The 20,714-nt window shown below is 29.0% G+C and overlaps 1 protein-coding gene and 1 long non-coding RNA gene across 3 annotated transcripts in view; one reads left to right on the plus strand and one right to left on the minus strand.

Moving 5' to 3' along the window:
* Positions 1-301: 301 nt before the first annotated feature.
* LOC119610851 (translation initiation factor eIF-2B subunit beta) lies at positions 302-2,327 on the minus strand. Its single transcript, XM_037966247.1, has 6 exons — positions 2,175-2,327; positions 2,026-2,112; positions 1,826-1,958; positions 949-1,272; positions 498-886; positions 302-434 (listed from the first exon to the last, which is right to left on the minus strand). Exons 1-6 carry the CDS (start codon positions 2,228-2,230, stop codon positions 362-364), a joined length of 1,062 nt encoding a protein of 353 aa, XP_037822175.1. The 5' UTR covers positions 2,231-2,327; the 3' UTR covers positions 302-361.
* A 1,914-nt stretch (positions 2,328-4,241) lies between these two features.
* LOC119610850 overlaps positions 4,242-20,714 on the plus strand; it is a 31,227-nt gene continuing 14,754 nt past the window's right edge. The window contains exons 1-2 of one of the 2 annotated variants that reach the window (XR_005232016.1): positions 4,242-4,531; positions 5,020-5,124. This is a non-coding gene — a long non-coding RNA (uncharacterized LOC119610850). The remainder of the gene's footprint in view (positions 4,532-5,019; positions 5,125-20,714) is intronic. The other variant, XR_005232015.1, reaches the window with a different exon arrangement.

Genomic DNA, 20,714 nt, shown 5'->3' on the forward strand with positions numbered 1-20,714 from the left:
TTTTACGTAAAAGTGTTTTTAAGACGCGAAAATACTAACTCATTCGATGAAATTAAAATAAACTATGAAAGAAATGCAAAATAAAATAGAGAAAAATACAAACTGAACTAATTGGATTAATGCAAAAGAACACTGAGCAAAGTAATTATTTAACAAAAACAATTCTATTTAAATGAAATACCAAGAAAGGGTAAAATGTTGACATAAACAAAAATAGATGAAACCACCACCCACACGTGATTAAAAAGGCGCTTAAAATTTACGAAACTGGAACAAAAAATATAAAATAAGAAATTTCACATTTATTTTCAAACAAATTGAATTTGCTTTATTTAGTTTATAAGAAAAAAGTAAAAACTTTTTAAATTTCATAATCCTCAGGATGATACAGTTCAGTTAGTAAACGATAAACATAAGAGGGAGCATGACCGCCACTGAAAATCAAGAGAAAATAATAATTTAAATTTACTTTTAAATTATATACTTTAAAAACTTACGTATTAGATATAAACAAAGTGACCAGTTCGGGTGGTACATAATCAAAAATGGGACTGTAAATTTTGGCACAACGTGCAGCCGATGAGTCATAGGGCAACACACCCTCGGCACAACCCAATGAGTTGAAAGCATCCTGTTCATAAGAACACAAATGCACCGGGGCCAATTTATACATGGGAGCCAAAACAATAACAGGAACTGAATAATATTTAGCAGCCAAGGCCACAGTATAAGAACCGCAGGCTGCTCTAAGACCACCATTAGCCAAAACACTATGGGTACCAATAATAACTTTATTAACGCGAGACATCATGGCGAATATGGCTGAGTCGGGTATAACAATAATTTCCACACTATTGCTTGCTAAACTGGCAGCTAAATTGTGTCCCTGGAAGGATATTATATTAAAATGATTTTCTTTGTTTTTCGAATATGTTAACAATAAATTACTCTACAAGCTGGTGCACATTCAGCTATGATAATGGTTAAGGACTGTCTTTTCTTAATAGCTCTTTTCAAGAAATGTTCTACACTTCTTGAGTGTCCTAGTGTTAGTATCACTTCCGTTGAGTGTATATGTTGTTCAGCCTGGGCACAAATACTTTCACAACTTGTTTCCAATTCAGTTTCAATTTCCTGCAAATGATCTAAGAGAGCATCTTTGAGACCCGATGTTGGTTTCGCATAGTCCACACTTATATCACATTCACTGGTTTGTGTTACCAATTTATGTAATGATAAAGTCGCTTGGGAGTCATCAGCAAAGTGGTGGACCTGTTGGGATTAAGGAAGAATAATAAGTTAGTTTTATTTAATTAAATTAAAACTTTAATAAAAAATACTTATATTATTGAAGTTAATAGAATTTATCTCAAATTATCTATCTATCTATCTATCTATCTATCTATCTATGTATCTATCTATCTATCTATCTATCTATCTATCTATCTATCTATCTATCTATCTATCTATCTATCTATCTATCTATCTATCTATCTATCTATCTATCTATCTATCTATCTATCTATCTATCTATCTATCTATCTATCTATCTATCTATCTATCTATCTATCTATCTATCTATCTATCTATCTATCTATCTATCTATCTATCTATCTATCTATCTATCTATCTATCTATCTATCTATCTATCTATCTATCTATCTATCTATCTATCTATCTATCTATCTATCTATCTATCTATCTATCTATCTATCTATCTATCTATCTATCTATCTATCCATCTATCCATCCATCCATCCATCCATCCATCCATCCATCCATCCATCCATCCATTTACTTCCTTGGTAATAATTTATTATCTTACCTTGGCTTGTAATACATCAAATTCTTCCCTTATAATCTTTAACAGTCTACGGGTCATATTAGCGGCCACCGTCTCTTGGGGTAAAGCTGATTGCAAAATATGCCCCTGGGTGCGTATCACTTTCATTAGTTCCCTACGAATATAAAACAACCATTAGTGCTTCAATTTTCTCATTCCAAAAAACATCCTTTTAAACTTACTCTGCATGTTGCCATTTAGTGTTCAATATTAAATTTTTAAATAATTCCAATGATTTTGTGGTTATATTGAAGGAGCCTTCAACTTTTCTGTTCGTACAAGAAAATTAATTATAAAAATGAAAAATACCGATAAAACACTTTAAACTTACTTCAATTTAATATCATGTATCAATTGTTGTACTTCTGGCAGTGGTAGTTCTTTCATTTTTCTTAAATTTATGTTTTTCTTATTGTAAGTAATTACAAAAAAGCAAATTGTCCACGCAATTTGTGAGAAAGTTGTTTACAGTGACTGCAGCACAGCTGTTTTTGTTTTGAAAATACAGAGCTGTTATTGTTTGGCTAATCGGAAAAGTTGCCAGATTAAATGAATGATGTTAGCGATTTTATTTATTCCATTTATTTCGTAAATGATTTTAACCATCACGATCAAAATCTGCACAAATAAATATTAATATAAACGTTAATCCTTCTACCAATTTATAAGGCTAGGCCTATGGCATACTAAACATGTCATAGGCCTTTAGAGCAAACCCATGATTATCAATTTTTTATATGAATTTTGACAAGTCTATATATAAAAAATTGTAAACAATGATCAGCTGGTCCAATGATGTCACCTTGTATTTACTACACCCTATGGTGAATAGGCTACGTCCATATTTTCCCTTGTCCACTTATAACCCCTGCTTAAGAAAATCACATTTTATAATAAATACTTCGTAATTAAGGAAAAACTGCTTAAATTCTTTATTATTAAAAATAATCACATTTTTATACTGGCGTATGGTATCATATGGTCGGCCATGCCTGACTAGACATTCTTAATTGTTTTCATTTTTTTATAAGTAACTGTAAAATAACCGGGGAATGTCCGGTTAATGCAATTTTATCTATGCTAAGTGCCGGTTCAAATAGGCATACTTTTATTGGGAAACTTTTGATTTTGTGTGTGAAAGAAAGAGATGGTTAATATTTAATTACCTTTCTTTCTCTCACACAAAAATTAAAAGTTTCCCTGTGTGACTTATTGAAAAAAATTATAGTTGATATGTCAACCTCAATACGTATTGAGGCTATTGCAAATACGAACCAGAGCTGTAAATGAATCATTATTTTTTGATTTTTTGAATCTCCTGATCTGAAGCCCATTTTGGATCATTGTAGATCGATACAGATAATGAGATAGATAGACTAAAAGGAACATTATTTTTGATCGCCTAAAGTACATGTGAAACAACACATCGAATTATAAAGTCATGCTCCTAAAGGGTTCTATGATTCTCAGATGTGCTCCTGCTACTTCTCCGACTTTTAGGTAGGGTTCTATAGTTGAAACGAAAAGTCGACCTTTCGACTTTTTGCATTTAGTTAAAAGTCGACTTTTCGACTTTTTGAATTTTATGAAAAGTCAATTTTTCGACTTTTTTTATTTAATTAAAAGTCGACTTTTAGACTTTTCGACTTTTAGTATTTTAACTGTTCGACTTTTTCCGACTTTTTTCGGCTTTTTAACTATTTTCGACTTTTTTCGACTATTTTTCGAGTTTTTGACAAATTTTTCCACTTGTTTTAAATTTACGACTATTTTTGACTTTTTTTACTATTTTCGAGTTTTCGACTATTTTTGACTTTTTTCTACTATTTTCGAGTTTTCGACTTTTTTCGACTTATCGACTTTTTTCGACCTTTATTTACAAAGTCGACATTTCGACTTTTTTTATAGACGATATCGACGATTATCGACTTTTTGGAACAAAATAGTCGACTTCGACTTTTCGACTTTTTTTCGACAAAAAGTCGATTGTTCGATTATTCGAAAGTCGATTTATAGAACCCTACTTTTAGGTCGGAAAAATTCGAAAAAATCGAAAAGTTGACTATTTATAAAATACTAAAAATCGACTTTTAATCAAATGACAAAAAGTCAAAAAGTCGTTTCAACAATAGACCTCTCTTGGGCATCTAGCCAAGAATGACAAAATCCCATAAACATGGTACAAATGTACAAATTCCTCCAATGTGGCAACAATATCATGTACGTCTATTTAAGTGGCATCACTTTTTAGTACATTCTTTTTGGTATTTCTTTTTTCACCCCATTTATTGTTTACTGCAATTTTCTAACGTTCCCATTTATTTTGACATTTGCAAATAAGAATTTTGGGGGGAGGAAAAAAATTAACTGCATTTTGTGAGCACCATTTTGCATTCATTCTCAATTCAGCTTTTGTACGGTACGGTCATGTTCCATCGAGTCGCGTGTGCATAATTTTGTGTGTTTTTTTTTTCTTCTCCCTACTGTTTGTGTGTGAATCAAGAAAATTTCCAATTTGGATAAATTAAAGTGAAGATGATATGATAATAATACTATATAAATTAACAGAAACAACAATAAAAGTTTAATTGAATAAAAAGACGTGTATCTGTCTAGCAATCTGTACTCCATTTATATAACTGCAAATTTTGCTGAAATTGAAAAAAATCTACAAAAATTGAGAAAAAAGTAATTTTTTTTTACATTCGTTCATAACAAGCTAAAACTTGCACCCTTTTTTTGTTGTTGGTTTTTTCCTGTGTTACACACACACGAAGATTTTAGTGGTGTTTCAATGTGTGTGGCTGTATGAGTTTTGTTTAGTTCTATATTTTTCTTTTTTTTTTCAACTTTTTCATTTTTCTAATATTTTTTGTTGTTGCTGTAAACGTTCTAAATACAATTGCGTTAAATTCTCATTGTGACGTAGTAAAGGAAGTATTTAACAAATAAATACCACAAAAAAAAAAACAACAAAATTAAAAAAAGAACAAAATAAAATACATCTCTATCCATTGAAAAAAGAATAAGAAAATTGTATAAAAACGAAAACACTGTGCAAATTTAATAAACAATATTTATTTATTTATTTGTAAACTCTTTTTTTCTTTTAATTCTTTGTTAGTTGTTTAACTAATTAAATTAGTGTCGTATTCTTTTATTTGTATCTATCTCAGTGTGTGTTGTGTTTAACAAATAAATACAAAAAGTAAGAAAAAGCCAAAGAGAAAACAAATTTCTAAGAACGTTTTCACAGTCTATGATTTAATATTAAACGAAAGGTAGGCATACAACAATATTAATTTTCTTTATATTTTTGTTTAAATTTAGACGAAAAACTTCTTAATTTTTCATTTATACAAAAAGCAAAAAATTTTTTTTATTTATATACAAATTTATTAATTTCGTAAATTTATGCAAAACAACAAAAGAAGTCTCTTGGATAAAATGCTGTGCGCTCAGAATTTGTGTTCTTTTTTTTAACGTGAATAATACTCTGTTTAAAGTTGCCAGATTCTTTGTTTATATTTACCCTACGGGATACGATTAATAGCCAGAATAACATATTACAATAAAATGGTTTTCATAAATAAAATAGAGATACAAATATGAAAGGTTGATATAGAAAATTTAATAATTGACTCATCACAAGATAACAAGGCTTATAAAAACTAAAATATTTATCAAGAGATATTTTAAGTATACCTCTAGGTTGTTATTGACATCGATATTGACCGGTGCTAATATTAAAGTCCTACGAGTCATGGGTAGTTACTCCGTATTTCGATTCAAAAGAAAACGCTTTCGAAACACAATGTATTTAACATACAAATTCGAAAATGTTTGCTATCGAATCGAGTTACAGTGCAACCCCTCTGCTCTGTCCGATATTCGATGTTTAGTTTTTAATCCTGGAAGCTTATACTGAAGAACCAAATGACTTTTTTCCAATATTTTTTATTTCTGCTTTTCCCTATAATGTTTCTAAACCATACATGGGAGTAGTTAATTATATCGACTAATTAATTGACGATTTCATTAGCATTAAATTGAAAAAAATTATAATTATTTTTTTTTTCATTAGCATTATTTTGTCTAATGGTAATGGTTTTTAATGAAACGATTTCATTAGTAATTATATAAAAATAAATTTTCATTACCATTATTCAATAGATTTTAAAAATTTTCGAACATTAGTTCGAATTTCGAAATTAATTTCGAATATCCGAACATTATAATGTATTGTCATTAGGTGAAATCATGTATGCCAAATTTCAGCACATTCGGACTAGAAGAACTAGTTTTAACAGCTTTAAAAGTTTTTCGAACACGAGTTCGAATTTTCGAAATTTTTTTTTAGGTTTTATGACACAGAGATTAATTTAAAAACATAAAAAAATTTTCGAAAATAACTTCGAATTTTCGAACTTAATTTCGAATATTCGAACATATTATTGTATTGTCATCAGATGTACTTATGCCTGCAAAATTTCAGCCAATTTGGGCTACGGGAACTGGTTTTAAAAGCTTTCAAACCTCGAATCTTCGAAAAAATTTCCTTAATATATTTTTCGACAATTATAAATACTAATTAAATTCGTTTTTGAAAATTCATTATCAAATTCATTACCATTATCAAAAAAAGTTATAATGAAAAAAATATAATTTTCATTAAATGGTACTTAAAATATTTTTCATTACAATTTTTTCTATAAATGGTAATGAAATTTTAATGCTTAATGAAAAATTCCCATGTATGTTCTAAACATATGAAATAATTTTTCTTACAAACTAACAGTTTTTAAAAATTTTGTTTGAATATAATTATTAATTAATGAATTTAAAAAAAAATTTTGGAAATCAAAAATATCTTCAAACTCATTTTCAAATAGCTACGAATCGATCACAATTTGCGATAATTAAATGAAATAAGCTTTAAATATCTTAAAATATATTTCAGAAACAAACGAAAAAACAATTTTTTAAAAATATTCGTAAATGTCGAACTTATGTGCGTGTGACGTACAGTGATGTTCGATGAAATAGAGCCACCATCACGTTTAAAGTTTCTCTCCACTTAAAATCTCTCCTAGGTTTGCAAAAATATAAAAATTTGTATACAATTTTCAAACTGAATCGAAAATTTAAGAAATAACACCTCTTTTTGGAGCAAGAAATATGGAGTCATGTAAAAAAATTGCGCTTTTGAGCACACAATAGTAGGAATCTCCTTAAAAAGTGCTACTTCTCATTCAGCATAGCATCATTAATTATAATTATGGGATATTTACAGTCCTATCTTGCCTCAATCCGAAATAGAGACCATGTTCCAAACAAGAAAAATAACCCCATACCATTACGTATCCGCCACCATGTTCAATGATCTTCATAGGGGAGATTTCAAATGTTTTTGAAAAATTTTATTTTTTCTTTCAGGATCATTAAAGTACCATATAATACTTTTCTACTAATTTTATCCTTTAAATTATGTTTATACATGAGAGATCTTACTATTAAGCTGGCAACATCTAAGTTATGTAATTTTTTATTTTTTCTCGATATTTTTTGGTTTAAACTTATATTTTACAGCATCTTCTATTTCTTTCTTGGAGCACCTAATTATTTCAACAGTTTGTCTAGAGCACTTTGTTGCACTGTGTTGGAATTTACATTAAAGTTAAATTTAAATTTTCTGAAATACAAATGAAAATTTCTGAAATACAATTAGAAATTCTGAAATATAATTGGAAATTTTTAAAAAATAAATAGAATATTCTGAAAATTAAATAGAACATTCTGAAATATATTTGGAAATTTCTGAAATATAACACCGTCCGACATTCGAAATTAGACACGAGCCGGACGAAACTATACATTTAATGGAGAATAAGTGCCAGGATCAAAAGATCTAAATAATATCTTTCAGCAATTTTTTAAAAAATAATATTAAGAACCCAAATAGATATTAAAGGATACAAATTTCAAAAGGCATTTTTGACATCTTTTTATCCTGATAGTAAAAAAATAAAAATAATACGAAATATTTGCCAAATCTTCTTGTTTGCTTGGCATCAAATTTAACATTGTTTGATGAAGTATTTTAAAGTATTATTTAAAAAAATTACTTTTATAACTTCGAAGTCCTTTAAAATGGATACAAAATAAAATAATACAAAATATATCTCAAATCTTCCTGTTTGCTTGAACTGAAATTTAACTTTCTTTGGTCAGTAGAAGTATTTTACAGTACTTTAAAAAAAAATACTTTTTATAATTTTACGAAATCAAAAACAAAAAACACAGTTTTTCTTCATTAAATTTATAGTTTCAGAAGTATATTCGTGTCTAACTGATTTTTTCTTTTTTTTCGGACGGTGTAATCAGAAACTGAAATATAAAAGAAATTTTTAAAAATCAATTGGAAATTTCTAAAATATATAAAATTTAGGAATTACAATTGGAAATGTTTAGTTCAGAGATTTGTTACAGAATTTTTAAAAATTCCAATAGCGCTTTTAGACCTTTGCATCTGACTTATGTATACCTCTGATATTAATTGTTAGAATTACAGCCAGTATCGAAAATAACTATAAAAATTTCCTTTGACCTATATCTTTAACTTTGAGCGTTAACATTCAATGATAGCATTGCAATTTCAATTTGAAATTTAGTTCATTTGAAATTAGTAAATGTTGAAACATATCTGGAACAGCATAACAAATTTAATTTTCAAATTAATTTTTGCAGGAACCAATAGTTAAAAACTTACACTCATTTGATTAAAAAGTCCAAATTTGAGCCTCTCCAAGTCCGTTCTTGGCTAAAAATTTTTGTCCGGCCTATTAGTTAGTACTAATCATTCAAATCGATTTTTTGAGTAGGGTCACTTGACACGATATTGTCCATAAATATTTTTACATAATTAGTTTTTGAAGGAAGGTTTACCTTGTTATGTACTCTCAATACCTTTTTAATAATCACAACTATGGTCAATAAATGTGAAATTTTTTCCCCTCAACAGTATACATGAAGTATACCGGTCGTTACGGCTACTTTTATAAAAATACTCTACTTTTTTATGAATATAATATTTAATTTTTTCAAGAAATATTTGTGTCGATCGTTAAGCATTTGAACTTTAAAAAATTGTTTGATCCTTTATTAATAAAATGTGCATAGGACCTATTTTAAAGACAATTTTTGGTATTGTTAGGGAAATGTCATTTATATCTACAATTCAAAAAGTATTTTTTTTTAATTTTAATTAAAAATAAAATAATATTTAATATGCATACTCCCAAACAAAAATTACTCTTCCCCATATTTGAAATTAAACATTCTTTGTACGGCAACATTAAATCCGGTACTTTTTTGTTATTTTTTTCATTAATGCGTTTTTTACTTATTTTCTTTTCATCTGCTCTTTCTTATCAAAAATAACATGCAGCAGCCTCTCAGTTTTTTTCATGTTGTTTTTGTTGCGGTCATACTTTTGTTTCTCTCAGTTTTATTTATTTTTTGTATTTTACCCCGGTTGTCATTTTATCGATTTTTTTCTTTTTCCCCGTATTCCTGTAAAAATCTTTTGTTGTTTTTGTTGTATAGCTTTTTTCTTATTTATTTGTTGTCACATTGCGTTTTGTAGAGATGCCACTGCGGTGACGTTAAATAATAGAGTTTTTTTTCTCGTTTTTCTTTACAATTTTGTTGTAACAAATGTTGCAAGAGAAAATGTGTTGTAAGAGAAAATGTTGGGGTGTTTTTTTTTTTATTTTTGGGATATTGTTGTAACTAATTAGAATCATGTTTTTTAGTCCATTTGGATTAGAATTTTTGTGGTAGGAAATTAAAAGAAATTTGGAAAAATTCAATAATTTTTAAAGGTGTGTTTATGAAATCTTTCTGAACTTTATAATTAGGGGAATCTATATGTTTATTATATTATAAAAAGAGGTTTTAAGTTTTTCTAAATTTAAAGAATTACAGATTTTCCCCAAAAAGAATTTAGAAATGTTTTACCCTCTTCGCCTTAAAGTAGACTTTACATATTTAAATATTTATCCCCTTGAAATATGCTTTAATCCTTATTTGTATATAAATAATAAAATTTTTGCTTTTTGTATAAATTTTTCTATAATTATAAAACAAAAAATTGTAAAAAAATAAACCAACCAACTACCTATTTAAACTTAAACAATATCAATCAAACACACAACATTGAATATTGATCATAATAAAATTTATTATTTGTTTTTCTTGACCCTTAATTATTATTCTAAAATTTTCTTTTTTTTTACTCCCATTTTCTTTTAAGCATTACAAAAAAACTCCACCATCATATATACCTACCTACCAAATAAAAAAATTTTGATTTGCAAACAAAATTCCTATAAATTATACCTACATACCGCATACCTAACTACCATACAATTCAAAACAATATTACATAGTTGAAACCAAAAAATAAATAAAAAATATTTTTGCAAGAAATTTTAAGTTTTGAGAATCTCAGTTAAATCCAAAAGTTTAAAAAGAAACCAACTTCAAAAACAAATTTCTCAAAATTCAAATCATGTTAAACAACGCTACAAATTTTTCGCCGCATGTAAGTAGTTTTTTTTTTCTTTCTTTCTTAAAACAAAATTCCAAAATTCAAAATATTTTTTTTTATATTTTTGAACGTTTCTTATAAATTTTATAGAGTAGTTAACTTTAACAAGAATTATTTGTAGTTTAACCTTAAAAAAAACAAAGTAGTGTTTGATTAATTATAGTTAATAACTACTAATTGCTATTAATTTTATCATTAAAACAAACTTATTATGATGGCTAAATAAATAATAAAAAAAAAGTTTATTTTATTTTTATTAATTTTTTATTTAAATTATCTCTTTATTTAACAAACGGTGTCATTGTTCTGGGTTTAAATTTAAAGAAAAACACATTTTATTTATTTTTAAATTTATTTACTTTTATTACAAAAACAAATTTATTTTCAATTTGTTTTCTTTAATTATTTTAATGTTTACTTCTTTTCACTTTTGACACTTATTTTCCTTATCAGTCGCCTTGTCGTCATCGCCTTTATTGTGTGTTTGTATGTTACAAGTCTGGGAATATAATGTGTGAATTTACTGGTTTTTGCTTTAAAAATTTGTTTACTTTTTTATTAGTATTTTTGGTTACTTATTTATTTGTTTTAAGTTATTTTCCCTTCTTAATTGTTTATATTTACTTGCTTGTGTTGGAATATTTCTTTGCTTTCGGCATTTTTTGTTGTTTTATTAAATAACATTCTCTTACGAGGGTTGCTGCAGAAGTTATCTAGATTAGAACATTGTTAAAAGATTTCAACAAGGGTGTACTTAATATAAGGTGACATCATTAGCACACCGCATCATTGTTTATAAGTTTTCACACATAGATTTGTATATAAGCTTAAACCGTGCGTTTGTCAAACTCCATATAAAAAAAATTGACAATCGTGCTCTTTGTTAATGTCATGGCATACCATGACTTTAACAGAAAAAGTGAATTTTTGTAAGCTGACATTGGTAAAATGCGAGAAATGAGCCTTTCTATTTGATTTTGTTACTCTCTGTAAACTTAGAGAGTAAAGAGTCAATAAGAGAGCACTTTGCCAAACTCTGTTCGAGTCACAGGATCTCTTATTGGGCCAAAATGAAACGATGTACATCAGCCAATAATCTAAATGTTGAAGAGTATATCAGTAACTGGTTTGTAACTATGTTGAAATCTAGAATAGTTACTGCAAGTAACTAATCTATCGTAATCTTAATAATTGGGCCACAGATAGTGATCCTAGTAGTCCTACTACTTTGGCTCATCGTTGATAAATCCATTTTTATTGAACTGGACAAGAAAGGCATAAAAGTCGTTGCTTATGCGGACGATGTTGTGACACTGGTATCAGGAATGTTCCTAGACTGTGGTATAGGAGTAAACCTAAGCAAGCCAGAACTGGTACTATTCACAACAAAGACCACTACTTTGGCTCATCGTTTTATTGAACTGGACAAGAAAGGGATATGACTATTATGACTAATGCTTAGCTGCTACTCAATAATTGGGACACAGACTAGATGGTCTAGGAGTAAACCCAAGCAAGACAGAATCGGTACTGTTCACAACAAACACAAAGATTCCAAGCTTCAACTTGCCGTGGTAAAAGAACTGCGAAATCCCCTTATAAAACAATGCAAAATATCTAGGAATTATTCTAGACTTCCAATTATCATGGAAACTCAACATCCAGCACAGAATGAAGAAGGCAACGGTCGCCTACTATATCTGTCGTAAGATGTTTGGAATTAAATGGGAACTTAGTCCCCCAACATAGTTAAATGGATGTACACAGCCATAGCACGTCATATTCTTATATACGGATATCTTGTATGGTGGACTTCAACTAGGAAGAAGTTTGTTGTGGATCAGCTATACAAAGTTCAGAGATCATTGTATTGGCATAACAGGTGCTCTAAGAACTAGTCCTTCAGAAGCTCAGAACACAATATTGTACATCATACCTATAGATCTGCATGTAATGGCCATATCTGTTTGCAGCGCAGCGAGGCTTAGCTCATCCGGAAGTGGGAGATCAAGAACATATGGACACGCTAAGATTTTAAGGCTATTACCTCCAATCTTGAACCAACCATCCGTCTATATTACCCCACAGAGTTCCTTCCATGAGCGACTGGTGAATATATCACCGGATCCCTGCTGATCTTGCCAGAACGGTATCTGCTCTTGAAATCTCCAACGCCGTTTCAGTACCAACTCCGTTAGGTTTTACCGAGAGCAGTATCCTCAGATTCTTTCTTCAGAAGAATGAAAATAGGTAGAATAACCTAGACACATGTAAAGGGGACAAGTTATTTTGGCCCTCCTTCAATGAGAAACGCATAAGGCACCTTATAAACCGAAGTCGACGGGATATGTCGAGGTTGGTAGTTGTAATAACAGGACACTGAGTGCTAGGCAGACGTGCAAGTCGGCTTAGGATCCCCGTCAAAGAATACTAACGAGTGGAGTGGTCCTTTCAAAACGGAGTATCTTCAACTCTATTTGACTGTTCGCGCACAGTGAAAAGACTTTCATATTTACGATTCTGAGAAGGATCAATTTAAACGAGATCATATATCCTGTAATAATTTGATAAACATAATTTTCTATAACTTATACTAGTTTTTGACTATTTTTATAAATCATTTTAATTGATTTCGCCATCAAGTCCTATTTGGATACTGATTGCAACGATCAATGATTGTATCATTCACTTCATCAATTGCCTATAACTTTGAATAGTTTTTGTAAGTGTCAATTAGTTGTGATTAATGATCAAGATCTAATATGGAAAACAATTATTACGAAAAGTATTACTTTTCTTTTAAAGAAAAATATTGTTTTATGTCTAATATTGAACTGAAAACTTTATTACTTCACCTTAAACACAAACATTTTCACAGACAATTAAAATTTTACCAATTTTAATTTTAGCCTAAAAAACACACTTTCCAGTTTCCTTTTCTTTAAAAGTTTTTATTAATTTTCTTTAAAAACTTGAAAACATTTTGATCTTTTTTTTGCAATCAAGTGAAAAAAATATTTTTAATTGTGCAATTAACTTTCAATCAAAAATATTTTGAAAACTGTTTCATTAGAAATTTGTTTTATTTTCGTTTTTTTTTTTTGTTTGCCACAAAAAAACTTTTTGTTTAGATTTTAATTTGATTTTGGTTAATTTAGACAGCTGTTGTGCATGTCAGTCTAACCATACGTCCGTCCTTCTGTCTGCCTGTTTGTGTTTATTTAATTAACAAACATTTAATGTAATTTGATTTCTTCTATTCACCTGTTGTTTTATTTAACTTTTATACGAAATATTTATTAACAAAAAAAAAAAAAAAAAAATTGCTCTATTGAAAGTTTTATTATTATTTATGTTTCAATAAATTTAAATATTCATCCAGTACAATGATGGTTTAATAGCTAAATTTCCATATTGGAAATGAGTCTATTTTATTATTATTATTTCTCTTATAATAGAAAGTAATAAAATACAATGTATAACTAGTAATTTTGGGTAAGTAAAATCCACATGTTTATTACTAATTTCAACAGATTGGAAATTCGATAGGAATAGAGGAAATTTATGTAAAATTGTTTATTGGTATAAGAAATTTAGCAATTATTAAGTGAAGTGTAATTATTTGATTCATTATGCCTCAAAGTTAATAGATTGTTTTTATTATTTTATGATAACAACAAACTATTTGAGGAAAATAATAAATTTCCTAATAAATTGCAGTTTTATTGCTGTTTAAATTGTTTAAAACTTAAATCCTTTAAAACAAAAAACGACAACAATTGTGTCAACTTCATTTTATCAAATCAGTTTTATTGCTTAAATTTTCATATTTGTTTTACTTCAAATTGTCATTTCCATTTATTTATGATTTAAATATGATTTACAAGCCCTCAGGTGTTTTGTAAAAAAAACTGCAAACTGTGTCAAAATATTTGCGTACATCTTTCAGTTTTTGTTTTTTGCTTTTTTTCTTGTTTTAATAATATTTTTTTTGACCAGCAGCAGCAGCATTATTTTGAAATATGTAATAAAAATTTTATTGGATTCCTTTTACATATTTTTTCAAAGTTGTCTTAAAAGGGGAAATTTTACGAGGGTTGCAAGAGAATGATTGGTTTTTGCAAAAATTACATAAATATTCAGTTTGGGTTTCGACTAGACTATAGACTAGACTATAGACTAGATTATAGACTAGACTATAGTCTAGTCTATAGTCTAGTCTATAGTCTAGTCTAGTCTATGGACTATACTATAGTCTATAGACTATAGACTAGACTATAGACTAGACTATAGACTAGACTATAGACTAGACTATAGACTAGACTATAGACTAGACTATAGACTAGACTATAGACTAGACTATAGACTAGACTATAGACTAGACTATAGACTAGACTATAGACTAGACTATAGACTAGACTATAGACTAGACTATAGACTAGACTATAGACTAGACTATAGACTAGACTATAGACTAGACTATAGACTAGACTATAGACTAGACTATAGACTAGACTATAGACTAGACTATAGACTAGACTATAGACTAGACTATAGACTAGACTATAGACTAGACTATAGACTAGACTATAGACTAGACTATAGACTAGACTATAGACTAGACTATAGACTAGACTATAGACTAGACTATAGACTAGACTATAGACTAGACTATAGACTAGACTATAGACTAGACTATAGACTAGACTATAGACTAGACTATAGACTAGACTATAGACTAGACTATAGACTAGACTATAGACTAGACTATAGACTAGACTATAGACTAGACTATAGACTAGACTATAGACTAGACTATAGACTAGACTATAGACTAGACTATAGACTAGACTATAGACTAGACTATAGACTAGACTATAGACTAGACTATAGACTAGACTATAGACTAGACTATAGACTAGACTATAGACTAGACTATAGACTAGACTATAGACTAGACTATAGACTAGACTATAGACTAGACTATAGACTAGACTATAGACTAGACTATAGACTAGACTATAGACTAGACTATAGACTAGACTATAGACTAGACTATAGACTAGACTATAGACTAGACTATAGACTAGACTATAGACTAGACTATAGACTAGACTATAGACTAGACTATAGACTAGACTATAGACTAGACTATAGACTAGACTATAGACTAGACTATAGACTAGACTATAGACTAGACTATAGACTAGACTAGACTAGACTATAGACTAGACTAGACTATAGACTAGACTATAGACTAGACTATAGACTAGGCTATAGACTAGACTATAGACTAGACTATAGACTAGACTATAGACTAGACTATAGACTAGACTATAGACTAGACTATAGACTAGACTATAGACTAGACTATAGACTAGACTATAGACTAGACTATAGACTAGACTATAGACTAGACTATATGACTAGACTATAGACTAGACTATAGACTAGACTATAGACTAGACTATAGACTAGACTATAGACTAGACTATAGACTAGACTATAGACTAGACTATAGACTAGACTATAGACTAGACTATAGACTAGACTATAGACTAGACTATAGACTAGACTATAGACTAGACTATAGACTAGACTAGACTATAGACTAAACTATAGACTAGACTATAGACTAGACTATAGACTAGACTATAGACTAGACTATAGACTAGACTATAGACTAGACTATTGACTAGACTATAGACTAGACTATAGACTAGACTATTGACTAGACTATAGACTAGACTATAGACTAGACTATAGACTAGACTATAGACTAGACTATAGACTAGACTATAGACTAGACTTTAGACTAGACTATAGACTAAACTATAGACTAGACTATAGACTAGACTATAGACTAGACAATAGACTAGACTATAGACTAGACTATAAACTTTTCCTAGTGCAAATAATCCTGTCAGTTTTCACTGCCGCAAATCATATTAAATTAGATGTTAAACTTTTATTACATCCCTCGTTAGGGTAGTTTACCAACTCAGAATGTGTGAGATGCTAGGTAACATGTGGTTCAAATGACTTAATATGTATTCCTGTTTTTATTTCTTCGAAATTTAAGTCTAAATAGAAAATTATGTAAACATTTTAAATTACAATATTGTGTATGTACGTATTTTATAATGAGAAACAACTGTCACAATAAGGACTCAAATTCTAACATCAAAATAAATAAAAGATTTGCTTAAATGGCAAAAAAGTGTAAAATAAATTCAAAACATTTAAGGTTTTGAAACCCTGGGCAAAGGAAAAATTGGACATTTAAAATAAATAATATAATACCTTATAATGTTTGTTAGTATTTGAAATTGATATCATGGATGTGGAATTATTTGCTGAATATTTTCCCATAAAAATCTTGCCATAGGACTATTCTTTAATAGTTTGTGGAAAAAGTATTTAGACAAATTGGTATAAGATATGGGAAATATACCTTATTTCTAAAATTTGAAGTTACTTAACAATTGTGCCACGTTTTTTTGGACTCTCTGTACAGTTTGTGTTACATTCAAATGTGTGCTTGGATGGTTTGTTGGTTTTGTTTAATTAAACAAGAGTAGACAAGACAAGTGCAACAACATGTCGCAAGTAAAAATACTAAAACATGCAAATGCATTTCTAAGCACCTAAAATTATATACATACATATGTTGGGTTATTTGTTGTTGTCATTTCTGCAACTCTATTTTTGGTCTTCTTTAAGCGTTTTTATTTTTTCCTTATATTTAGGTTTTATTTCTATTTTTTTTTTTTGTAATCACAACCTCACACACTTGTACTTACTCTTTTCTTTCACTTGTGCAATATAATTTTTTTTATTTGCTAAAATAAATTACATTTTGTTTTTGTTGTCGTGGTTTCGTTAATCATTCACTTAAAATACCACAAGTGCTAATCTTTCACAATCCTCGAGAGCATCACAAGAACATGCAACAACACATGCCACAACATACACACTTACTCACTCACTTACTCGTTTCGTCCCCAAAGGTAAAATGAATGAAAGATTTTTCTTTATATTTTTTTTTTTTGCATTAACCCTTTAAGGATCGGTTGATAAATTAAAGGAAAGTGGTTATTTCATGTCTTATTAAAAGTTCTTTGCTGTTTACATGTAATGAATAATTGAACAATAAATTTGTTATAATTACAAATAATTCTAATTGGTAATATTTAATGATGAACATCTGATCTTTGTGATTAAATGTTTGCGAATATAGTGCTCTGAGGCAGTTAATTCAGTTAGAGGTTTAAACAGATAATTAGTCTAATTTTATTATAGCAAAATACATACATGTAAAGTTTCAATATGTGTGTATGTTATATTGCAGATATGGTTAATCTTAAGCACTTGGATTCAAAATATGTCCAACTTTAAAATTTGTTCTCTTAAAGGTCACGATCAGATTACTTCATTAATTCCATTAAATTTCTTTAGGAACTCTATACATTTTCGGAGTCTTTATATGAAGTATTCGATTTATCCGTTTCTTTGGATTGTGTATAGGGTCTCCGATAGCCAAAATATCCATCGATAGAAAGAGCATTTCAGTATTTTTAAAGTAAGATAATTCATCGGACCTTTTTGCAGACTTTCAGCTTTCAAAGACCCGAAGTATTCGAAACCGTTTAAGTATTAAAAATCATCAAAATCCTTTCATCATTTACATAGATGTAAGCATAAAACTATGATCTCTATAAACCTTAAATGATTCGCAAAAAAGGTCCAATCGTTGTACCAATATAAATCAGTAAAAATCATCGAAATCGACTCATCATTGACTTAGATGTAAGCATTAAACTATGACCCCTAAATGTTTCGCATAAAGTGTCCAATCGGTGCAAGAATGGCTCAAAGTATATATTTTGTTCTATGAATGCTTTGTAAGTTTTCTATCTATTAGAATCATATTAGAATGAAGTGAATCAACACAAAACTTTACTCATATCATGGGTAGGACCAAAAAATATATAATACATAGAATGTGCGTATCATACAAGATAAATTTTCAATAGCGGGTCGTGATACATAAGGAATACGTGTAAATCATAACAACCCGCACGACGAGAGGCGTATTTATACCCTACACCACCATAGTGGGGAGGGTATTATACGTTTGTGCTGATGTTTGTAACGCATATTGGACTCAGAATCACTTTCTGAGTCGATTAAGCCATGTCCGTCTGGCTGATACAGGTCGCAATTTTTAAGATATTTTGATGAAATTTGGAAATTTTCGGTCCAACGACGAAGCCTATTGAAAATTATTGAAATCGGTCCATTATTTCACCTAGTCCCCATACAACCCGAAAAGGACTTTTGAGTTCATAATTATGTTAAATATTGTTGTATCTCTACAAAAATCGGCAAAACTTAGTTCTATATACGTCTTTATAATACTACCGATTTTCGTAATTATCGGACTTTATTTGACCCTAGCCCCCATACAAAGTCCCCTTCAGAAAATGACTTGAAGGTCAACAATTCACCAATAAACACTAGTATCACGATGAAATCCAGCGCACATAACTCTAATGTAAACGTAAATCCATCAAAATTTATAAGGATAGGCCCCATATAATAAATTGTTAAAATATTTCAGAATTAAGGTAAACTACTTAAATGCTTTATTATTAAAAATAATCCACATTTTAAGTTGAGGTATAATTAATATCATCCCTATTGTTCGGAAACCATTTAACATACAAAGAATTTCGGATTTTAAGACTTTAACTATAGTAAAATTTATGGGTCATTTGTAATTTTCACTATTGTGGAAATTTTGGTCCCGAAGATATCTGGGGTCTTCAGAAAATAGATTTCAACAGACAAACAGACGAACAGACAGACATAGCTTAATCTACATCGATATAAGGATCCAGAATATATTTAATTTTTTAGGGTGGAAAAATTATATTGACAAATTAATAAATAATTAACATTTCCTTCTTACGAAAGTGAAGCGTATAAAACAGAATTCCTATAAATCCACATCTCAAGTAGTACACATTGACGCATTGTGCTCCAGGGTAAAGTTTGGCCATCGTTGTTTCAAAGCTGGTAATTTCTCGCACCATTATCAAAAGGTGAATCAGAAATGCATGAAAACTTAGAAGCACTTTATCGTCTGTAGAAAATTACTCTTTATGATACAATTTTCAATGTGAAAGGATAAAGAAGATCAAGTTTACTAACCGTCATCTCGACAATACTTAAACAATCCGAGGGTTTGGAGAATCTATACATTTTTCTTCTGCACTTTATATTTGCTTGTTAATTGTTTTTAATCAACTTAAAGGTTGACCATTTCTGGGATCTACACACAATTTCATCATGATGGCCCATGTGTTTGACAGTTTGAGTATTTTAGTATTAGTATTAGTTTCAATTTCAATTTAATACATTTTCTTTAATTGGCTCGATTATTTGACGTATGTTGGCATTTGCTTGTTACGAATTTGTCTTATTATATGTTAAAGGTATGCATTTTAAAATTGATACTAATCTTGTTAATCATTACAATGATAATTATCATTAATATTGTTTAAATAAACAAAGTTGCGAAAAAAAAACAATATTTAACTAAAATAATTATTAAAAGATTGGCGTCTTTGGGATTTTTGGTAAATGTTTTTGCAAGAATTTTTTAAAAATTTATAATTAATTAGAAAAATTGTTTGGTGATAACATGATGACATAAATGTTAAATTATTTTCCATTTTAGTGATACTTTAGGGTATATCCCTATCAATTAACAGCTGTCAACATGTGTGGTTTATTTAAATGTTTAGATGTTGGTCAAATCTTCTCAAAGAAGTTTTTTCTGTTTTATATGAAATATCAGTTCCCTGCAGTTACCTGTGGCTGGTCCCAAACAGTAGAAAAGTTTATCTTCCTTTTGAAATTTAAGCACAATACATTGTCACCTTCAAATACTGCAGGGTTCTATGCATTTCTATTTTATAATTAACCCATAGTAATTGGCACTTCCTCCTTACACCAATGTTCTTTATAATACTTTTAATTGTCTGCTAATTTTACAAGAGATTTTTCATTTTCATACACAAAAAGATTAATTAATTTAACATTTAAATAAACGTATACCGCACACAAAAACCAACACAAGACAAAATATTTAGAATCATGTCACAAAGATTTGTGTGGAAAATCCTTTCTTTTTCTTTTGTCGTTGGATTTGTATTGTTGTATGAGCATTTGCCAGCATTAATCTTGTTTAAT

Source organism: Lucilia sericata, unplaced genomic scaffold, assembly GCF_015586225.1.
Source record: "Lucilia sericata isolate MDLA Ls3-8-SP2 unplaced genomic scaffold, ASM1558622v1 Contig001289F_arrow, whole genome shotgun sequence".
In the NCBI taxonomy this organism is placed as follows: domain Eukaryota; kingdom Metazoa; phylum Arthropoda; class Insecta; order Diptera; family Calliphoridae; genus Lucilia; species Lucilia sericata.